This window comes from Procambarus clarkii, chromosome 75 (genome assembly GCF_040958095.1).
Source record: "Procambarus clarkii isolate CNS0578487 chromosome 75, FALCON_Pclarkii_2.0, whole genome shotgun sequence".
In the NCBI taxonomy this organism is placed as follows: Eukaryota; Metazoa; Arthropoda; class Malacostraca; order Decapoda; family Cambaridae; genus Procambarus; species Procambarus clarkii.
The window spans coordinates 24,274,193-24,296,692 of record NC_091224.1 but is presented as its reverse complement, the minus strand read 5'-3'; the positions used below and the strand labels follow the sequence as shown (position 1 = coordinate 24,296,692).

General features: G+C 48.3%; 1 protein-coding gene across 16 annotated transcripts in view; it reads right to left on the bottom strand.

The window, feature by feature from the left end:
* The window catches only part of sif (still life), a 541,039-nt gene that overhangs the window by 422,402 nt on the left and 96,137 nt on the right, over nt 1-22,500 (bottom strand). For all 16 annotated transcript variants that reach the window (XM_069313365.1, XM_069313368.1, XM_069313371.1 and 13 more), the window contains exons 2-3: nt 12,854-13,135; nt 7,310-7,494 (exon numbers count right to left, since the gene is read on the bottom strand). In XM_069313365.1, coding sequence (XP_069169466.1) covers nt 7,310-7,494; nt 12,854-12,963 — 295 coding nt within the window. In that variant the 5' untranslated portion in view covers nt 12,964-13,135. The remainder of the gene's footprint in view (nt 1-7,309; nt 7,495-12,853; nt 13,136-22,500) is intronic.

Sequence of the window (22,500 nt, the reverse complement as noted above, 5' to 3'; positions counted from 1 at the left end):
GTCTTCAAACTTCCATTTCCGCTTTATTAGGAGTGCTACTCCCCCTCCCTGTCTCTGTGTCCTCTCTTTTCGTATCACCTGGTACCCTTCAGGAAAGATAGCATCTGAGATCATGTCATTAATTTTAGTTTCCACAATTGCAACTATGTCAGGATCTGCTTCACTCACTCTTTCTTTTATCTCTTCTGCTTTATTAGATACCCCATCAGCATTGGTGTACCAAACCTTGAGATTCTTCATGGAAACTCTTGTACCAGAGTTCTCCCTTTCTCTGGGGGTCTGGGGGGATCTGGGGGATGTCTGGGGGGTGACTGGGGGCAGAGGGGATCTGGGGGATCTGGGGGGTGTCTGGGGGATGACTGGGGGCGGGGAGGGTCCGGGGGATGTCCGGGGGGATCCAGGGGGTGTCTGGGGGGTCCGGGGGGTGTATGGGGGGTGAAAGAGTTCAGGAGGGGTGCTTGGGGGGCTACTGGGGGCTGGGCTTCTAGGAAGGTAGGTAGGAGGGTCTGGGGTAGGGCCTGGGTAGGTAGGTCTGGAGTAGGAAGGGCATACTGGGTCTGAAGATTAGGGAGGGCATAGAGGGGTTGGGAGATGGCGTAAGGTTGGGAGACAGATAGAGGTTGAGAGGTTGGGAGGGGGATGGATAGAGGGGGTGGGGGGGACCTCCCACCTCCCTCGCAAGGGTGGGGGGTCACATGGAAGGAGAGGGGATGAGGAGGGGTGAGGGCAGGGTAGGCTTTGGGTGTTGAGGGGATGAGGTCTGGGTGGGTTCTTGGGGTTGAGGGGATGAGGTCTGGATGGGATTTGGGGGTTGAGGAGATGAGAGCTGGGTGGGTTTTGGGGGTTGAGGGGACGAGGGCTGGACGGGTTTTGGGGGTTGAGGTGATGAGGGGGTCCTTGGAATGTGGGATGAATTTGACTCCAGTGGGGTCAGAGGGGTCAAGGGATGTGCTGGGGAGATAAGCAGGGGCGGCTGATTTGGGAAAGGGGTGACCTGAGAAGCACGTGTGAGCTGGTTAGCATGGGGTGGATTAGCACTGGGGTGTGTAGCTGCGCTCAAATGGGAAGAGTCGTATTGTTGTTTGCTTGCTCTGTGGGCAATCTGTTCCTCCTTCGTCATGAATTTGTCAATAAATACGTTGTAGTAATTTTCGCTACCTCTGAGTAGGTGTTTGTGATGCAGTATGTAATCCACTGCCTCTTCGTTAGTGAACTGTACCAGGACAGGTCGTTTCCTGTTACAGTTGTATGGTCCAATGCGTCGGTGGACTTGCACCTCATTCCCTGCCATCTGGGCTCTCATGTCTCTCAAGATCCCCTGTAGTTCCAAATCCTCAATCTCCATCCTTTCCTGCCTCGATGGTGCCCTGGCTTCAAGTAATCCATGGATTATGATTGTCCTCTTTCTCAGTTCAGGGTCATGCTGGTGGCCCTCTCCCTGGCTGACCCCCACCCCTCCTACACCCGCTACTCCACCTACTACTACTACTTCCCCTTCCCCTGCCAAGCTTCCCTTATTCCTGCCAAATTCATTAGTAAGCCTAGATATTTCTCCTTGCCATTCTACCCTGCTCTTCCTGATTTCCTCTTGAATATAATCCATAAACTCTTGTTTGAGTCTTTGAACCTCGCCCTGTATCTTATTAAAGACTTCACTTTTAATCCCCTGGATTAGATCACCTATCCAAACATCCCTCTTCTCTACAAATTTCCCAATCATCTTCTCCACAAACCTATCTTCTTCCTCAATCATAATACTGCTGGACCTAGACGCCCTTCCTGACCTAGTCATTGCTATAATGCAACCTTACCCACAGGGGTTCCAAGTATCTTACCGTCCTGCTAACACAATAGGTGAGTGAATCTCCAAGCGTCGTCCCCGTGGTGGTAGGAGGGTTGCTGCCGGGGTGAGGTCACGCGGTCAGAGGTCGGTGAGGTCTGCTCCACACTACACACTGCCACAATACTACAACTATTTTGAATTACGCTATTTAAACTGTTTTTCTTCACTACTTTATGGCTCTGGCCAAAACTCAAGGTTTTTTCATTCACTTGTACACACTTTTTCACTTCGAAGTTGCCTGATTACCCCTCCCACTCCACTAGTGAACCTGGAGCTCCCAACCCACGTCCACCCAACACGATGGTCACAAGACAAGTGTGTGTGTGTATGTATGTGTGTGTGTGTGTGTTGTGTGTGTGTGTGTGTGTGTGTGTGTGTGTGTGTGTGTGTGTGTGGGTGTGTGTGTGTGTGTGTGTGTGTGTGTGTGTGTGTGTGTGTGTGTGTGTGTGTGTGTGTGTGTGTGTGTACTCACCTAGTTGTACTCACCTAGTTGTGTTTGCGGGGGTTGAGCTCTGGCTCTTTGGTCCCGCCTCTCAACCGTCAATCAACAGGTATACAGATTCCTGAGCCTATCGGGCTCTGTCATATCTACACTTGAAACTGTGTATGGAGTGAGCCTCCACCACATCACCCCCTAATGCATTCCATTTGTCAACCACTCTGACACTAAAAAAGTTCTTTCTAATATCTCTGTGGCTCATTTGGGCACTCAGTTTCCACCTGTGTCCCCTAGTGCGTGTTCCCCTTGTGTTAAATAGACTGTCTTTATCTACCCTATCAATCCCCTTCAGAATCTTGAATGTGGTGATCATGTGTGTGTGTGTGTGTGTGTGTGTGTGTGTGTGTGTGTGTGTGTGTGTGTGTGTGTGTGTGTGTGTGTGTGTGTGTGTGTGTGCGTGCGCTTTAACTCACGGTGAACCGCCCATCATCCACAGATTACTCTCTGTCTCTCTCTTTCTTCCTCTTTCTCTCCCTCTCCCTCTCTCTCTTTCTCTCTCCCTTTCTCTCTTTCTCTCTCCCTCTCTCTTTCTCTCTCCCTCTCTCTCTCTCTCTCTCCCTCTCTCTTTCTCTCTCCCTCTCTCTCTCTCTCTCTCTCTCTCTCTCTCTCTCTCTCTCTCTCTCTCTCTCTCTCTCTCTCTCTCTCTCTCTCTCTCTCTCTCTCTCTCTCTCCCTCTCTCTCTCTCTCTCTCTCTCTCCCTCTCTCTCTCTCTCTCCCTCTCTCTCTCCCCTACTGCTAACATCTCCAAACAAAGCAAAGCGCTGCGGCGGGAAATCCAACACTTGCCAGTTTTACAAACATGTATTTCATACACATTCAAATATTATTTACAAACACCCGCCAATTTACCATCACCGGGTCTTCAGCGACAGCTCATGTCCCCCCCCTACCCACATCATACACTTAACACCTGACACCATATGACGGGTGTTGAAACACCAGTGGTGCACCCAACATGTGATAACACGTGACCCGGGACTACTGGAGAGGCGGGACCCAGCAGACACATGCTGGCGCGGACCTTCAGAGCAGAGCAGAGTGCAGAAACATCCGTCACCTCTACTCTCCTCAGCGGGTGACCTTTATGGCTCTACCCGTCGTCAAGCGGGTGACCTTTGAGGCACTACCCGGTGTCAAGCGGGTGACGTACGCGGCACTACCGCCTATTGCCCTCAAGCTGATTTGGAAGTCAAGCTCCCGCCCCCTTTAAGGTGAAGCTATCGCCTCCTGCTGAGATCCGGGATTGGTTTGAAAAGTTTTCTGCTGCCGGGGTTGAAGCTGAATGTGTGTGTGTGTGTGTGGAGGTGCAGACATTGCCAGCGTGTACGTGAGCACACGCCTACGTGGAGTCCAAGAGCTAAAGTTTAACCCTGAGGTAACAAACAGATGAGTACAATGATATCCACTGAAACACACACACACACACACACACACACACACACACACACACACACACACACACACACACACAAGAGTTACGGTAAGGGGCGAGAAGTCGGACTGGCGAACAGTAACAAGTGGAGTACCACAAGGATCGGTGCTGGGACCAATTCTATTTCTTGTATATGTTAACGACATGTTTACAGGCGTAGAGTCCTACATGTCGATGTTTGCGGATGATGCAAAGTTGATGAGAAGAGTTGTGACAGATGAGGATTGCAGGATCCTCCAAGAGGACCTGAACAGATTGCAGAGATGGTCAGAGAAATGGCTACTAGAATTCAACACGAGCAAATGTAGTTATGGAAATGGGACTAGGAGATAGGAGACCAAAGGGACAGTACACAATGAAGGGGAACAGCCTACCTGTAACGACGCGTGAAAGAGACCTGGGGGTGGACGTAACACCTAATCTATCTCCTGAGGCACATGTTAATAGGATAACGACAGCAGCGTACTCTACACTGGCAAAAGTTAGAACATCATTCAGAAACCTAAGTAAGGAGGCATTTAGGGCGCTTTACACTGCCTACGTGAGGCCAGTCTTAGAGTATGCCGCCTCATCATGGAGTCCCCATCTGAAGAAGCATAAAATGAAACTGGAAAAGGTTCAGAGGTTTGCAACGAGACTCGTCCCAGAGCTACGAGGGATGGGGTATGAGGAGCGCCTGAGGGAACTGTGCTTTACGACACTAGAAAGAAGAAGGGAGAGGGGGGACATGATAGGAACGTATAAGATACTCAGAGGGATTGACAGAGTGGACATAGACGAAATGTTCACACGGAATAGTAACAGAACGAGAGGACATGGACGGAAGCTTGAAACTCAGATGAGTCACAGAGATGTTAGGAAGTTTTCTTTTAGCGTGAGAGTAGTGGGGAAATGGAATGCACTTCAGGAACAGGTTGTGGAAGCAAATACTATTCATAATTTTAAAACCAGGTATGATAGGGAAATGGGACAGGAGTCATTGCTGTAAACAACCGATGCTCGAAAGGCGGGATCCAAGAGTCAATGCTCGATCCTGCAGACACAACTAGGTGAGTACAACTAGGTGAGTACACACCTGCGGGGTCTGGTAGCTAAGTGGGCAGCTCGCAGTACTCGTAATCCTGGGGCCCGGGTTCGATTCCCGGCGCCGGCAGAGACAAATGGGCAGAGTTTCTATCACCCTGATGCTCCCTGTTACTTAGCAGTAAATAGGTACCTGGGAGTTAGACAGCTGTTACCGAGCTGCTTCCTGGGTATGTGTATGTGTGAAAAAAAAAATAGTAGTAGTTAGTAACAGTTGATTAACAATTGAGAGGCGGGCCGAAAGAGCAGAGCTCAACCCCCGCAAGCACAACTAGGTGAATACACTGTATAATACCAAACATATATATAGTTTATATATATATATATATATATATATATGTATATATATATATATATATATATATATATATATATATATATATATATATATATATATATATATATATATAGAGTGGAGGACTATATACTGCTGGTGCACAGTAATAATAAAAGGAGTTTGAAGAGTGTGGTGGGAGAGGCAGAGAGGATTACACCAGGCCGAGCGTGTTCATGTGGGAGAAGGAGATTAGTGTAGAGAGGCGCCACCTGCCTCCCACAACACAACTTTTATCCTATCATCAACATGGGAGAAAAAAATAGACAAAAAGAGTATATTTATTGACTTAACTGCTAATATAATGAGAGTATGGACACACTCGAAGCTGTTTTTATGAATAAAGTGACTTGATGCAAGTCAATAAAGTCACTTATATATGATATAAATGATATATACATAGGTGAAGGTGGTGTTATATCCGGGTCATTATATCATGTTCTTCAGTGATAAGTGAGACACACATTGAACAAGGAACTGCCTTCTATGCCTTATATAGCACCTACATATATTCTCCAGTAGTTATCAATATTATTCTTTAACAGTTCCACATATTCTTCAACAGTAAGAAAAAGAGGTACTTTATAGAGAAGGTAGACATGATATATATATATATATATATATATATATATATATATATATATATATATATATATATATGGTCTTGGGCACTAGTCCAACTTCAGAGGAATTCGAAGAAGTGTTTGACTTGCAACAATGATCGAACCCGTCTGTGACATTCATCAATGTTTCCCATTGTTGTGTTTTTCAAGAGATCCATAACCTTTAAGCACCTTTTTGCATTATTATTTTTGTATCAACCCATGTATATATATATATATATATATATATATATATATATATATATATATATATATATATATATATATATATATATATATATATATTCAGTGTAATTCAGTCTAAATATTCAGTGTAAATCAGTCTAAACATTCAGTGCAAATCAGTCTAAATATTCAGTGTAAATCAGTCTAAACATTCAGTGTAAATCAGTCTAAATATTCAGTGTAAATCAGTCTAAACATTCAGTGTAAATCAGTCTAAATATTCAGTGTAAATCAGTCTAAATATTCAGTGCAAAATTAAATTTCATTATGAACTTCCCCCTTCCCCCTCCCCCCCCCATGTCAACAATTGAATAAACTGTATTAATACAGTTTATAAATCGTGAAGCCTTAGAAAATTCTGGGTACAAATACCTGGTAAAATATTAAAAAATTTGACACATTTTTAATACAGTAATATTATTATACACCTTTTTTGGAACAACATATTAATATATAAGGTTCATATATAAGGCCTCTGCCTTGCTATATATTTTACAAGAGTTTACAAGTAAACAAATTTTGAAAATATTTACACAACACTGGTAATATATATATATATATATATATATATATATATATATATATATATATATATATATATATATATATATATATATAAAAATATATTATCCTAAATAATAATATTCCTTAAAATACACATGTGTTAAAAAATAATTCAACAAAGCCATTTTATCTTCTTGCGAGCAAATCTCTTTCTTGCCTTTCAACTGTATAATGTATCACTTGTATTCTACATCAACACTGAGGGTCTCATTATATTCACTGATTCTTCATTCGTTAGTTGTATTAGATGCTTAATTTAATATACAACCTCTGTAGCTACAAGTATTCCCCTAATATGTGCTTATGTATATTTTTATTAATTAAATTATTATTATAATTATTATTACACGAAAAGTTTGAGGTTATAACAAGGCAAAATGAATACAGAAGTTAAATTGTATTTTCATACGATATTTAGCTTCCTAATTCTGCAGTACTCTCATCCACTCTCACCCATTAACTGACTTGGCTGTATGAGTCTCATCCACTCTCACCCATTAACTGACTTGGTTGTATGAGTCTCATCCACTCTCACCCATCAACTGACCTAGCTGTAATGACCCTCATCCACCCTCACCCATCAACTGCCCTGGCTGTAATGACCCTCATTCACCCCTCACCCATCAACTGACCTTTCTGTAATGACCCTCACCCATCAACTGACCTTGCTGTAATGACCCTCACCCACCCTCACCCATCAACTGACCTGGCTGGATGAGTCGGACATCGAGGATCTTGTCCACCTGGGAATTATAAGCTGTGATATGGAAGACACATTCTGGGGTGTCCTGTATGCAGGTGATGTTGACAGGGACGAGGTCTTCTGACACCTGCTGCCACTTTACCGTCCCAGAACCCGAGGACGACACGTGGAACACCTCTGCCCATAGCCTGTAGGGAGGAGGAAGGGCATGGGGAGTTAAGGAGAGTCCGTAGAAGGAGAAGAAGAAGAAGGAGGAGGAAGAGGGACATGAGGGAGTCAGGAGGGAGGTAGCTGGCATCCACCCCATAAGCCTCGTCTACATCCCACGTTATACATATAATATAAAACAGTAAATTACTATATCTGTCACATACTACAGTGCCATGTATAAGAATATTAAAAAGTGCCATGTATAGGAATATTGCAAAGATCCCAGTATCATCCTCTTTACCACAAAATTGACTACTCAACTTTGGTCTATTTCTCATTCAGCTTTGTCTCACTCCTACTTCTTCACCAAGTCACGTGAGCCCCATTTATCTATCTCATTAGGCTTTATTTATGGTACTTTATTAATAAAAACTAATGAATGGATTAAACTATTAAACTGTTTACATAAACTTGAATCTTAGGCAAAGTATATCATCTATACCTACTCTGTCTGTTTTACTCTCTGTCTGTATCTGTCTGTCCATACTTGAAGGACAGACACTTGGGGCTAACCTCACCCAAATTTGCAGGGGGAATGGTCTGGGGTGCGGGACAGACATGGGTTGGACAGAGTAGGCTTACGTTAACGCTTTAAGAAACATTAGCAATTATAAACACCCCTAGGCCATATAGAGTACTGCGAGAGAGAGAGAGAGAGAGAGAGAGAGAGAGAGAGAGAGAGAGAGAGAGAGAGAGAGAGAGAGAGAGAGAGAGAGAGAGAGAGAGAGAGAGGCAGGCCGTCTATGTTGGAAAATGGCCAGATTAATTAGTAGGAGGAATTTCATGAGAGTTGGGGAAGGGAGAAGTCAAAGCAAGAGAGACACGTGAGCAAGATGGATTATGAGGGAGAGAGAGGGGGAGAGAGAGAGGGGGAGAGAGAGAGGGGGAGAGAGAGAGGGGGAGAGAGAGAGGGGGAGAGAGAGAGGGGGAGAGAGAGGGGGAGAGAGAGAGGGGGAGAGAGGGGGAGAGAGAGGGAGAGAGAGAGAGAAGGAGGGAGAGGGGGTAGAGACAGAGAGACAAAAGAGAAATGCTGAAACAGAGATGGGGAAGGAATACAGTATGTTGTTATACCATATATGTTCTCATTTATTATTATTATTTCTCATTATTTGCCTGGAGTTGTTGTGGAATGATATAGAGTCGACCGCTGGGAACACAAGACATTTAGCCCCGCTCCTGTGCCAGCTAAGTCCACTACGGGCTCACCATAGCCCGTGCTACTTGGAACTTGTCCCGAGTAGCTGAATCTATAACAACAACAACGCTAGGAACCTCCATACAATAAATACACAATCCGCTTAATGTGCTCCAATATTCGTCCCATTTTGAAAGCTCTCTCCGTTTTCTTTCTCCAAATATTGAAGGGGAAACTGTCATTGTTCCAGAAGAGAATACTCACCGTTTTCTACAACCCGGATTTGATGTGAGTATATATATGCTGGGATATCCCGTGTGGGACGTGAAGAGACAGGAGAGGTGGTGTGGGTCAGGGGGGGGGGGGGGGAAGATGAGGGTTAATGGTGTGTGTATGTGGGGAGAGGGGTAGATGGTGAGGATAAAATGGGGAAGGGGGAGCATTAATTGGGGAAGGGTGGGAGGGAAAGTATGGTATAGGTTAAGTAATAATTGTAATTAAGAAGCAATAAGATGCTTATCTTAACATACTAAGAAGGTTAGGTGAGGTCGGTGTTTTCTATGAAGCTTTTCAAGGTAAAGTAAAATATTCAATATCAATTAGTATGTCACATATGCACTTATTAAATATGCCAATATTGACAGAAAGTAAGTGCGAGAACGGGTTGGTAAAAGAGTGGTAAAGGGAAAGGGGAAATGGGGGGCAAATGGTATCTAGTCATATATATAGTATCACAAATGCTCATGCTCATTTTCTCTCCCTATCTCCCTTAATTAATGCGTCCTGTGGCAGAGTGGTCTACGTCTACGACTCTCAACCGAGGGACCTGGGCTCAATCCCCTCCCCAGGTGGAAGAGAAACGAATGGGCATGTTTCCTTCCATCTGCTGCCCCCCGCCCGCCCCCCCCCCCTGTCCATAGTAGCAACATAGGTACCTGGGTGTTAAGCATGGGGGAGACATCTCCCGTCACGCAGGGTGCAGTCGCACCTCCACAGATCTCTAGTATCATCTCTTGATACTGGTAATGGCTCAAAAGGGCCACCACTTACGGGTTATTCATGCCCGTGCCACCTTTGGGTGGCTTAATCTTCATCAATCAATCTGGGTGTTAAGGGTCTGAGGAGGAGTGCGTCCTCGGGAAGGTCAGTAGACAGCCTAGTGGGGACTTAATGAGCCTAATTACACACACATCCTGGCCACAACAACGGGAACTACCCAATCTCCCCTTACTCCCTAACCCTATTCAATCTCCCCCTTTTCCTCGTCCCCTACCTTATCTTCCCCCTCCTCCCCTTACCCCACCCAATCTCCCCTGCCTCCACATCCCCTCATCCAATTTTCCTGCTCATACCGCTCCAAATCTTCCAGCTTCCCACCCTGATTTCCCTCGCTATCTCACCCCTACGCTCCAAGCCGCCCCCTCCCCCGGCCAAGAACAGCTATACAAAGCAGCGCTGGCGATACAGGCAGCGTCTGTCTGCTGCCACTTCCTGCCATCCTGTGTCCCCCCCCCCCCCCCCCCCGCCTGGAAGACCCTTGGACTGAATACACTTTAGGGAAGTCTCTGCTGAAGACCCTTCGGGCTCCATCTGAGGGGGGGGGGGGGGATGGGGGAGGAGGGAAGCTCAACACAGAAAACGTAGATCGATGAACGCTTACTTATGTGACGGGGGAGACTAACCTGGAGTAATTAGGGCGTACCTTAGCTTTGTGGCAATAATTCCCCGTGTCGAGGACGTGATGCCTAGCTTATCAAGGCCCCCTCCCTCTTCCTTAAGCCAACTAGATCAACTACTGACCTTCCCCAGGATGCAACCCACAACAGTTGCCTAACTCGCGGATATCTATGTAAAAAAAAAAAATGCCAAGGCAAAATTTCAACCAGAAAATACCTGGCTGATAGGGAAAACTGTTGACAAACCGCCGGCTTTCTTTCCCCACCAAGGAGACAAAGATGACGTCCTGGCCCTCAGGACGTCCTGGCCCGTCGAGGCCACTAGAGATGGTGGCCCTCGGGACGTCCTGGCCCGTCGAGGCCACTAGAGATGGTGGCCCTCAGGACGTCCTGGCCCGTCGAGGCCACTAGAGATGGTGGCCCTCAGGACGTCCTGGCCCGTCGAGGCCACCAGAGATGGTGGCCCTCAGGACGTCCTGGCCCGTCGAGGCCACTAGAGATGGTGGCCCTCAGGACGTCCTGGCCCGTCGAGGCCACTAGAGATGGTGGCCCTCAGGACGTCCTGGCCCGTCGAGGCCACTAGAGATGGTGGCCCTCAGGTAATATCTGGTAAATTTATAATTCACTGAGGGATGTTGAAAGTCGTGTTGATCTTGACGACAAGACACAGTAGTGGAGACTCACAAACTGTACTCACACCTCTCTGTGTACGAACCGTCCATCACACGAGACGAGGCAGGTGAACGCAGCTTCATTTATGAACTCGTGTTGGTTTGAACTCGTATACACCAAGCCTAGAGTACCAACATCATACTGTGTACCTAAACTCGTATACACCAAGCCTAGAGTACCAACATCATACTGTGTACCTAAACTCGTATACACCAAGCCTAGAGTACCAACATCATACTGTGTACCTAAACTCGTATACACCAAGCCTAGAGTACCAACATCATACTGTGTACCTAAAGTTGCTAATGACACAGTTATCGCTATATATAAACACACGCGATATAATGCAGTACACATTATTGTATGAACGCCACATTACAAAGAAATATATGCCAAACATCAATCTACTTCAGGATCTCATATCTTGAGGTTATCTTGAGATGATTTCGGGGCTTTTTAGTGTCCCCGCGGCCCGGTCCTCGACCAGGTCCTCCACCCCCAGGAAGCAGCCCGTGACAGCTGACTAACACCCAGGTACCTATTTTACTGCTAGGTAACAGGGGCATAGGGTGAAAGAAACTCTGCCCATTGTTTCTCGCCGGCGCCTGGGATCGAACCCAGAACCACAGGATCAGTCCAGCGTGCTGTCCGCTCGGCCGACCGGCTCCCTGGATCACCTAGATGTACTAACAAAGTCGAGAATCAGCTCCCGAGCTCCGCCTTTCCAATCTCTTTTCAGTTATCACACTGGCTTCTCACGTTCCTGCCGTTCGGAGTTGTTTATCGAGGTCACCTCGGGAATGTCTTCTTGTAAACCCTTCAGCTTGTCGGGGACTCTTACGCTACACACATGTATCCCCGACAACCTTCTGGCTCATTTGTGTCTCCTGCCTCCACACGCTTGATTTGGTCAACCAGTCTGGGACCAGTCTGGGATCAGTCTGGGATCAGTCTGGTATCAGTCTGGGACCAGTCTGGGACCAGTCTGGTATCAGTCTGGGACCAGTTGGGGACCAGTCTGGGGACAGTGTGGGACTAGTCTGGGACTAGTCTGGGGACCAGTCTGGGGCCAGTCTGGGAGCAGTGTGTGACCAGTGTGTGACCAGTCTGGGACCAGTCTGGGACCAGTCTGGGCCAGTCTGGGACCAGTTGGGGATCAGTTGGGGATCAGTCTGGGACCAGTCAGGCCAGTCTGGGACCAGTTAGGCTAGTCTGGGACCAGTTAGGCCAGTCTGGGACGTCTGGGACCAGTCTGGGACCAGTTGGGGACCAGTTAGTCCAGTCTGGGACCAGTTAGTCCAGTCTGGGACCAGTTACGCCAGTCAGGGACCAATTCTGTCTCATACTTTAAATTCTTAAATCATTCTCTTCAATTAATCTGTTTTTTTTTAGGCAAGCGGCTCCAGGCCGGGACTGAATAATAAAGTGCTAGCAATAGATAAGTTGTGTTTAGTACTTAGGAGGCCTCTTCATCAAGTTAACTGACAGTCACTCAAACATGTGTTAACTTCTCGCATCCTCCAGTCTGCTGGAGGATGATCTATGTTGTTGACATGTCCCCTAGGTGCCTGGCTCACACTTGACAAAACTGCAACACACACACACCGCATACACGAAAGACAAGTTGATAATACAAACCTGTAACCTGTCAGAGTACAGTACCACATATTACAGCACCCGTCACAGCACCACATCTATGTAAACTACTGTAAGTGGATTAAAAATAACACCTAACTAGAAACGAACGAGTCCCCCCCTAAGCTATACCATAGAAACCGAGTCCCCAACCATAGAAAACGTGGATATTTGTAAGCCGTAACTCTCTTAAAAAATAGTTACTCGGGAGTGACGTACCTGAGGAGGTGACCGTCCCTCCTACGGGCCGGGTTCCAGGGGGAGTCCTCGTAGCGGTAGCCGGTCTTCTTGATGAGCGGGGCGCATGAGCAGGATAGTTTGTTGCCCATCCTGGCCGGGCGAGGGACGGGGGTCGGTGGGCCCCCGCGCGCGGTGGTTTGAGGGGGTGGGGACCCCTCACTGCCACCTGCTGCCACCTGCTGCCACCTGCCGCCCCCTCACTGCTGCTGCTGCCACCTCCCTCCCACCATCCTCACCACCATCACACTATCGCCACACCATCTGTCAACACACATAAACAAACTACATTATATATATATTGCATAATGCACACACTTGCCTAAACGCGCAAGTTAGAAGTATAGAACTAAAAGTTCTATATATATTGTATTGTTATCATTACCAAACTAATAATCTACTTCAGGCTTTGTAAACAATGTCACTTATAAATGCACAACCATTAAAGGCACACCCCGCGTCCTTACAGCTTCTGTGTTCATTCCATGCAGCGGCCAACCCCACAGACGCATTCATCATTGTTCTCGCAGACACCAACATTTGCGACACCGTATACACTACGCAGCAACGACAGGACATAACCACAACGCTAAATACACACAACATACAACGAAATAATGTTTAAAACTCGTTATTTTTGGGCTGTGACATATATTCCCATTTTTTTCTATGAGAGGACCGAGGGTAGACTGAGATATATATATGTGTGCGCAATAACTATACAATACATCGAGTTGGCCCTTAATTATATATTTCTTCAGGAAGATGAGAGAATCTTCTGGTGCAACTTGTCAGGCTTTCAGTACAACATCGGACAACACTGAAAGAATGAGCAAAATTGTGCAACATGACTATGCAACAGCAAACACAAACAAAAATCAACACTGCAGCATCGACCAGCACAGCAGCAGCACAGCAGCAGCACAGCAGCAGCACAGCAGCAGCACAGCAGCAGCACAGCACCAGCACAGCACCAGCACAGCACCAGCACAGCACCAGCACAGCAGCAGCACAGCACCAGCACAGCAGCAGCACAGCACCAGCACAGCACCAGCACAGCACCAGCACAGCACCAGCACAGCAGCAGCACAGCACCAGCAGCACAGCAGCAGCACAGCAGCAGCACAGCACCAGCACAGCAGCAGCACAGCAGCAGCACAGCACCAGCACAGCAGCAGCACAGCAGCAGCACAGCAGCAGCACAGCACCAGCACAGCAGCAGCACAGCAGCAGCACAGCACCAGCACAGCAGCAGCACAGCAGCAGCACAGCACCAGCACAGCAGCAGCACAGCACCAGCACAGCAGCAGCACAGCAGCAGCACAGCAGCAGCACAGCAGCAGCACAGCAGCAGCACAGCAGCAGCACAGCACCAGCACAGCACCAGCACAGCAGCAGCACAGCACCAGCACAGCACCAGCACAGCAGCAGCACAGCACCAGCAGCACAGCACCAGCACAGCAGCAGCACAGCACCAGCACAGCAGCAGCACAGCACCAGCACAGCAGCAGCACAGCAGCAGCACAGCACCAGCACAGCAGGAGCACAGCAGCAGCACAGCAGCAGCACAGCAGCAGCACAGCACCAGCAGCACAGCACCAGCAGCACAGCAGCAGCACCAGCACAGCAGCAGCACAGCAGCAGCACAGCACCAGCAGCACAGCACCAGCACAGCACCAGCACAGCAGCAGCACAGCAGCAGCACAGCACCAGCACAGCACCAGCACAGCAGCAGCACAGCACCAGCACAGCAGCAGCACAGCAGCAGCACAGCACCAGCACAGCAGCAGCACAGCACCAGCAGCACAGCACCAGCACAGCACCAGCACAGCAGCAGCACAGCACCAGCACAGCAGCAGCACAGCACCAGCACAGCAGCAGCACAGCACCAGCACAGCAGCAGCACAGCAGCAGCACAGCATCAGCACAGCAGCAGCACAGCACCAGCACAGCATCAGCACAGCAGCAGCACAGCACCAGCACAGCAGCAGCACAGCACCAGCACAGCAGCAGCACAGCACCAGCACAGCACCAGCACAGCAGCAGCACAGCACCAGCACAGCAGCAGCACAGCAGCAGCACATCACCAGCACAGCTGCAGCACAGCAGCAGCACAGCAGCAGCACAGCACCAGCACAGCAGCAGCACAGCAGCAGCACAGCAGCAGCACAGCACCAGCACAGCAGCAGCACAGCACCAGCAGCACAGCAGCAGCACAGCAGCAGCACAGCAGCAGCACAGCAGCAGCACAGCAGCAGCACAGCAGCAGCACAGCACCAGCACAGCACCAGCACAGCAGCAGCACAGCACCAGCAGCACAGCACCAGCACAGCAGCAGCACAGCACCAGCACAGCAGCAGCACAGCAGCAGCACAGCAGCAGCACAGCAGCAGCACAGCACCAGCACAGCACCAGCACAGCAGCAGCACAGCAGCAGCACAGCAGCAGCACAGCAGCAGCACAGCAGCAGCACAGCAGCAACACAGCAGCAGCACAGCACCAGCACAGCACCAGCACAGCACCAGCACAGCACCAGCACAGCAGCAGCACAGCAGCAGCACAGCAGCAGCACAGCAGCAGCACAGCAGCAGCACAGCACCAGCACAGCACCAGCACAGCACCAGCACAGCACCAGCACAGCAGCAGCACAGCAGCAGCACAGCAGCAGCAGCACTGTGCAACAGCAAAGACCAGGTTTGCAACCGTGTGCAATTAGCGAGCAAAGCGCAGAGAAAATCAAGTGTCTGGTTATAACTGCATGACTCAAGGTCAAAGGTCATACAGTCAGAGGGGCAGCGGCACCGACCTCAGGGGAGTGCCAAGCGTCACATTAACAGCGGTTTGGCCACTCCAACACAGAAGTACAAACTAGGCCCAACCACCTAAGCCATCGAGGTCCCTCTTTATTAATATGAAGAACCATCAACAAAGCCGTCATGGTAATTTCAATTTAAGAACCAGAATTGTCAAGTTATGGTCGATAGCGTGAAAAAACATACGTTGAATTCTGGGGGCGACAGGTAGGGAATAGTGCTCTTGAACAGTCAATACTTAAATGTTTCGTTCAGTGTTTCATTTGTGATCGTTCCTGCCAGTGGAGTGGCTGGGATGAACACAGAGACTCCTATAGGACTATATGGATTGGTAAACAAAGTTAGTTGGAAATTTATTCCCTATAACATTCGTTCTATATACGGTATAGGGAGATACAGTGTGTCTGTACTCACCTAATTGTGCTTGCGGGGGTTGAGCTCTGGCTCTTTGGTCCCGCCTCTCAACCGTCAATCAACTGGTGTACAGGTTCCTGAGCCTACTGGGCTCTATCATATCTACATTTGGAACTGTGTATGGAGTCAGCCTCCACCACATCACTGCCTAGTGTATTCCATTTGTTAACTACTCTGAACTCTGTGTGAACTCTGAACTACATTACTGTGTGTGTGCGTGCGTGCGTGCGTGCGTGCGTGCGTGCGTGCGTGTGTGTGTGTGTGTGTGTGTGTGTTAAAAGCAACTAGACAAGTGTACACAAGATGCCTCTAATGGGCCAATAGGCCTTCTGCATCACTCATAATATTAAAGTCATAAAACATATTCAAACAACGACTCCCTCTAACTCTCCCCCCCCTCTTCTCACCCTTTTTGAATACCTCATTCCCTCTCTAAGTATTTCCTCCCCCCTCTTTCCTCCTACCTTTTCCTCCCACTCTCCCTCAGGTGAGATAATCACCACCCGGACCAGCTCAGTGTCCGCCCTCAGTCATAACATAAGCGGCTTTGTGTCTTACGAGTTCCTTCCCTTCATAACCCACCCCCTTCCACATGGCCCCTTCCACACACCCTTCCACATGGCCCCTTACACACCCTTCCACATGGCCCCTCACACACCCTTCCACATGGCCCCTCACACACCCTTCCACATGGCCCCTCACACCCTTCCACATGGCCCCTTACACACCCTTCCACATGGCCCCTTACACACCCTTCCACATGGCCCCTCACATACCCTTCCACATGGCCCCCTCTTCACACCCTTCCACATGGCCCCCTCTTCACACCCTTCCACATGGCCCCTTCCACACACCCTTCCACATGGCCCCCTCTTCACACCCTTCCACATGGCCCCCTCTTCACACCCTTCCACATGGCCCCTTCCACACACCCTTCCACATGGCCCCCTCTTCACACCCTTCCACATGGCCCCTTCCACACACCCTTCCACATAGCCCCCTCTTCACACCACCCCCTTCTGAAAGCACAACTGAAAATAATAAAAAGCATTACTGGCTATCCACTTTGCAAGTCAAACTGTCAGAACTCAAAATTAACAACACTGGACCATAACTATTTCAGACTGCCTTTCCTCACTACGAGCATTATATGGCTTACAATCAAATAATAACGTACTTGTCTCCGAAGCCAGACATAACAAGCAGTCAAATGAGACATATGACTCCACATGTGCATATGAGACATATGTATACTTAATGAGCGAGTTAAGATTAAGATCTTTGGTGCCATCTGTCATACTTTTTTGCGCTACCGCTCACAGGACAAGTATGGGGTGCATAATAAACTAGCCAGCTCAGGCGACCAGAACCAAATCAATCTCCTTATGGCCCTTCCTGTCCTCCACATGCAGTCATAGAGATAATGATGTACAACTTAGAGCTAAAGTACACCCACACACTTCTGATAAAAGTACAGACCATCTCGAGCATATCTGGATTTGCACACAAATATAGGAAATATATAATGAAACGAATGGTGGACGGACTCAAAAGGTAAAGAACAACTGGTCTACACACACACACACACACACACACACACACACACACACACACACACACACACACACACACACACACACACACACACACACACACACACACGCACACACACACACATACATCACTCCAACTTGAAGCATCTCCCAAGAGCAAGCATAAAGATGACCTTTCTAGCCTTCTTCCTGGACGTCAGAGACCCGCCGAAGAGAGAGAGAGAGAGAGAGAGAGAGAGAGAGAGAGAGAGAGAGAGAGAGAGAGAGAGAGAGAGAGAGAGAGAGAGAGTTGGAGACCTGAGCACTGCCATACACCTCCTCCTTCAGGAGAAACCCAAACACACGATACAAGTAAGGGCGAAGAGGTAGAACGCCCTATTGACATAGCTCGAGTGTAGGGGGGAGTTGTGTAAAATCCTGGTTTGTGTCTCAGAGAGGCTGCAGGATCCAAGTAAATTCAGTAGCATTTCTGCTTGCAATCCTTATACCATGTCGTAGCTCAGTCGATTAAGACAGCGTCTGGGATGTTCTCGGACGTAGGTTCGAATCCTCGTCACGGCCCTTGTGGATTTGTTCATTTAACCCAAACCCAACCTGCCAGGAAGAGCCATTCAGATATGTCTTATGTCTACCTCGTGAAAATACCTGTTTTTTTGGCTAATGTTGGTTGCCATGAGGGAATGACAGCCAACAATTAATGAAATACTTAGAGAGGGAATGAGGTATTCTTTTGTAATCAGTGTTCTAATGGCTTTTCAAATGGAGAGGAAATTTATTACATGTGCATAAGAAATTCTCCCTTGGCGAAGGATGTTATAATAGTTTGTAAACTATTACAAGAGTGTGTAAACTATTATAATAGCATTAAAGCCACTGAGGAGGTGAGAACTGGAGACTAATATCACAAGGAACGAACCTGTCTCTGGTTCCCGGAGATCTTTGACTTAGAAACAATAATATCCTGAAATGCTATTCTGACCTGATGTATTGATCCCTCAGAACGCACCAGACCCGAGAGAGAGAGAGAGAGAGAGAGAAAGAGAGAGAGAGAAAGAGAGAGAGAGAGAGAGAGAGAGAGAGAGAGAGAGAGAGAGAGAGAGAGAGAGAGAGAGAGAGAGAGAGAGAGAGAGAGAGAGAGAGAGAGAGAGAGAGAAAGAGAGATAGACAGAGAGAGAGAGATAGAGAGAGAGAGAGAGAGAGAAAGAGAGATAGACAGAGAGAGAGAGAGAGAGAGAGAGAGAGAGAGAGAGAGAGAGAGAGAGAGAGAGAGAGAGAGAGAGAGAGAGAGAGAGAGAGACAGAGAGACAGAGAGACAGAGAGACAGAGAGACAGAGATAGAGAGAGCACCAACAAGCCATTATGCACCCTATAAGGACCAACCCTTTCCTGTCCTTACTGTCACTAAGAAGACACTGTCCAACCTCCGTCTCTTGTGACGGCATGACAGTATAATGCCCCAGGGGGGGCGGGGGGGGGGGGGTTTAAACAAGGACAGTAAACAAGGACACAGCACCAAAGAACTATCAGTGTCCTCACCAACTACGACAACAGCAAATTCCTCAGAGGTCCATCCTGTCTTTGTCGAGTCCTACTCCAACTACAGACTACTTGTCAAGTGGTGAGACACGATAACAAGAACAACGTAAGACAGGACAACCAACAGACACCATAAACAACCTGGATATATCACATCAGCAAAATGACCAGCAAGAGTTACATATATTAAATTGAATTCATGTCTTCTCTCAACCCTATGTGAGAACCACGTCAGATTCCCAGACATTTGGGGGGATTTACTCACCTACAACACTTACTCACCCGTCACTGTGTGTCGGACAAGTGTGAGTGATTAAGACGGATGAGTCTCGCCTCAAGAACTCGCCTGACTCATGGGCCAACAGCAACAACCCATTGAAGGAACATTGTATCAAGATGAGGCGTCTTAATCAGTCATGGCAAAAGTTTAAGTCCCCTCAACTTGTCAGCGGCCTGTGGGGGAGGGGGTAGGGGGGGGATTGTGGAGAAATGGGGGGGGGGTAAGGGGGGAAGATAGGAAACATGTGATAGGGGAAGAGGAGAGAGAGTAAAAGTGGGGGTCTGAAGAAGCAATTAATTATTACTATGCAGGCGATGAGTCACAATAACGTGGCTGAAGTATGTTGACCAGACCACACACTAGAATTTGAAGGGACGACGACGTTTCGGTCCGTCCTGGACCATTCTCAAGTCGATTGTGATGAGTGATGACGATTGTGATGATCACAATCGACTTGAGAATGGTCCAGGACGGACCGAAACGTCGTCGTCCCTTCAAATTCTAGTGTGTGGTCTGGTCAACATAATTATTACTATTTATTCTTTTCATCAATTGCCTTCTATCCCATTCTTCCTTCCCCTCCTACTCCTCTTCCTTCTCATAATTATCATCCTCCTCCTCCTCCTTCTCCTGTTCCATCCCCCCCCTCCCAGGCACCTTCCCGTCACAACTCTCTCCATAACGAAGGTTCGATCCCATTGTATGGCCTCAATAGCTCCCCCACAGATAAATCAGGTTCCCGGGGACAGACAGACTTGTGTGTGTCCCAATTCTCTCTCGTCCGTTCGTCCGGAATATTAATTGTGGCATTTCCTCTTTATTATTCTCTCCCCTTCCTCCTCTCCTATTCGCTCTCATCTTATTATTGTGTCTTGTGTTGTCCATCTCTCTTTCTCATTTATCATCTGTCTTATTCTTATCTTTCTTCCTCATATTAATCTTTTCTTATTTTGTTTCTTCACTCTTTTATATTCCCCATTTTCTTATCTTCTTTATGTCTTGCTATTTGTTAGTCTTCTTCTTCTTTTTCTATTTCTTTTCTCTTCCCTATTTTCTTGTCTCTTTGTATTTCATCTCTTTCTGCCTCTTTATCTGGCTTAGACTGTGCCTCTACCCCTGTCAAGACCGTCTGTCACCTGATGCTGTCTCCCTGTCAAGACCGTCTGTCACCTGATGCTGTCTCCCTGTCAAGACCATCTGTCACCTGCTGCACGTCCCCCTGTCAAGACCATCTGTCACCTACTGACGTACACCTGTCACCTGCTGCTGTCCACCTGTCAAGATCATCTGTCACCTACTGCCGTCCACCTGTCACCTGCTGCTGTCCACCTGTCAAGACCATCTGTCACCTGATGCCGTCTCCCTGTCAACACCACCTGTCACCTACTGCTGTCCACCTGTCAACACCATCTGTCACCCTCATCCGTCACCCTTAAGTGACAAGCCCCTTAAAGGAACATTCAATAAAGAAACATTTAAACAAAACAGAACACTAAGTAATTGTTACTAATTCTCCTCCTCTACTACGGCTACTATCACTTCTACTATTGCAGCTGCTACTCGTATACATAAATCTACCTACCGAAGACCTGGGTAAATACTGGTTTAGAAGCTATTATCGGGTAAGGTTATATAGACGTTGGGCTCACTGCATTGTTTCATGCGTAGGATAGATGTATATATGAATTTGGGTGGATTATATGACAGCGGCCTCGTATGGGTCAATATATAGTCCTGCTGTGTTGTATTTTTAATGATCTTGTGTTCAGGTGAGTAATAAGTGGTGTTCGGTTTTCTACGTTAGGGTCCTTGGATAGGTTAGGTTCGGGCAATTTAGAACGTCAGTTTGGTGATGTTGTGAACACTAGAGAGGTTGATGTGTTACTCTATCCATCCTATCCTTAAGCTATCTATCCCCCTGCCACAGTTTCTGCCTATCCCGACCGTCCTCGTTCCGGCCTAACTTTCTAATGGTGAGTAATTGTTCCTTCACTTGTAAATGGCATTTGATATATTTTTTGTATCTGTTTAGGGACATTACTGCCTCGGCCTGCCTCGGCCTGCCTCGGCCTGCCTCGGCCTGTCTCGGCCTGCTTCGGCCTGCCTCGGCCTGTCTCGGCCTGTCTCGGCCTGTCTCGGCCTGCCTCGGCCTGCCTCGGCCTGTCTCGGCCTGTCTCGGCCTGCTTCGGCCTGCCTCGGCCTGCTTCGGCCTGCCTCGGCCTGCCTCGGCCTGCCTCGGCCTGTCTCGGCCTGCCTCGGCCTGCCTCGGCCTGCCTCTGCCTGTCTCAGCCTGCCTCGGCCTACCTCGGCGTGTCTCGGCCTGTCTCAGCCTGCCTCGGCTTGCCTTGACTATCCCAGCCTAGTTCACTATCCTACACTAGCTCACCTACTGTATTCTTCGCTGTATCGTCTGTAAAACTATGATACGCCTAAACCATCCTCTTCACTATCACACCATCGTCTTCGGATAGGCTAGCACTAGCCTGCTCACTATCATCATCCCTGCAGTGAGTGCCACTATCCCACTTCTACGGTACCACTGACTCACTATCCCTGTCCTTATATAGACACTATCCCCCACTACATCATTGTTACTTTACCCACCAGAACACTATCACTATCCCCCCCATCACTATACCCCACACCTGGCGTCACCATCCTCACTATCCCCCCGAGCCGTTAAGAGTGAGTGCTCACCTTTAGGGTGAGTGCGATCAATATAAAGAGTAAGGGTTGAGGGCTGGCAGGGTGAGAGGGGGAGGGAGGGAGAGGGGGAAGGGAGAGGGGGAAGGGAGAGGGGGGAAAGGGAGGGGGAGAGAGAGGGAGGGGAAAGGGGCGTGGCCAAGTGGGCGGTGCTAAGTGGCCTTGGAACATGAAAGACTGGAAGGGGATTCGTGGAGGCGCGGTTTTTGGGCGGGGCAGGGCTTCTGGGGGGCGGAGTTTCGGGTGTGTGTGTGTGTCACATATCTGTCATTATCGCCAGCATCCCGCGCAGGTGTGGCCGCCAGGTGTGTGTACCCCACCTGCTGGTAC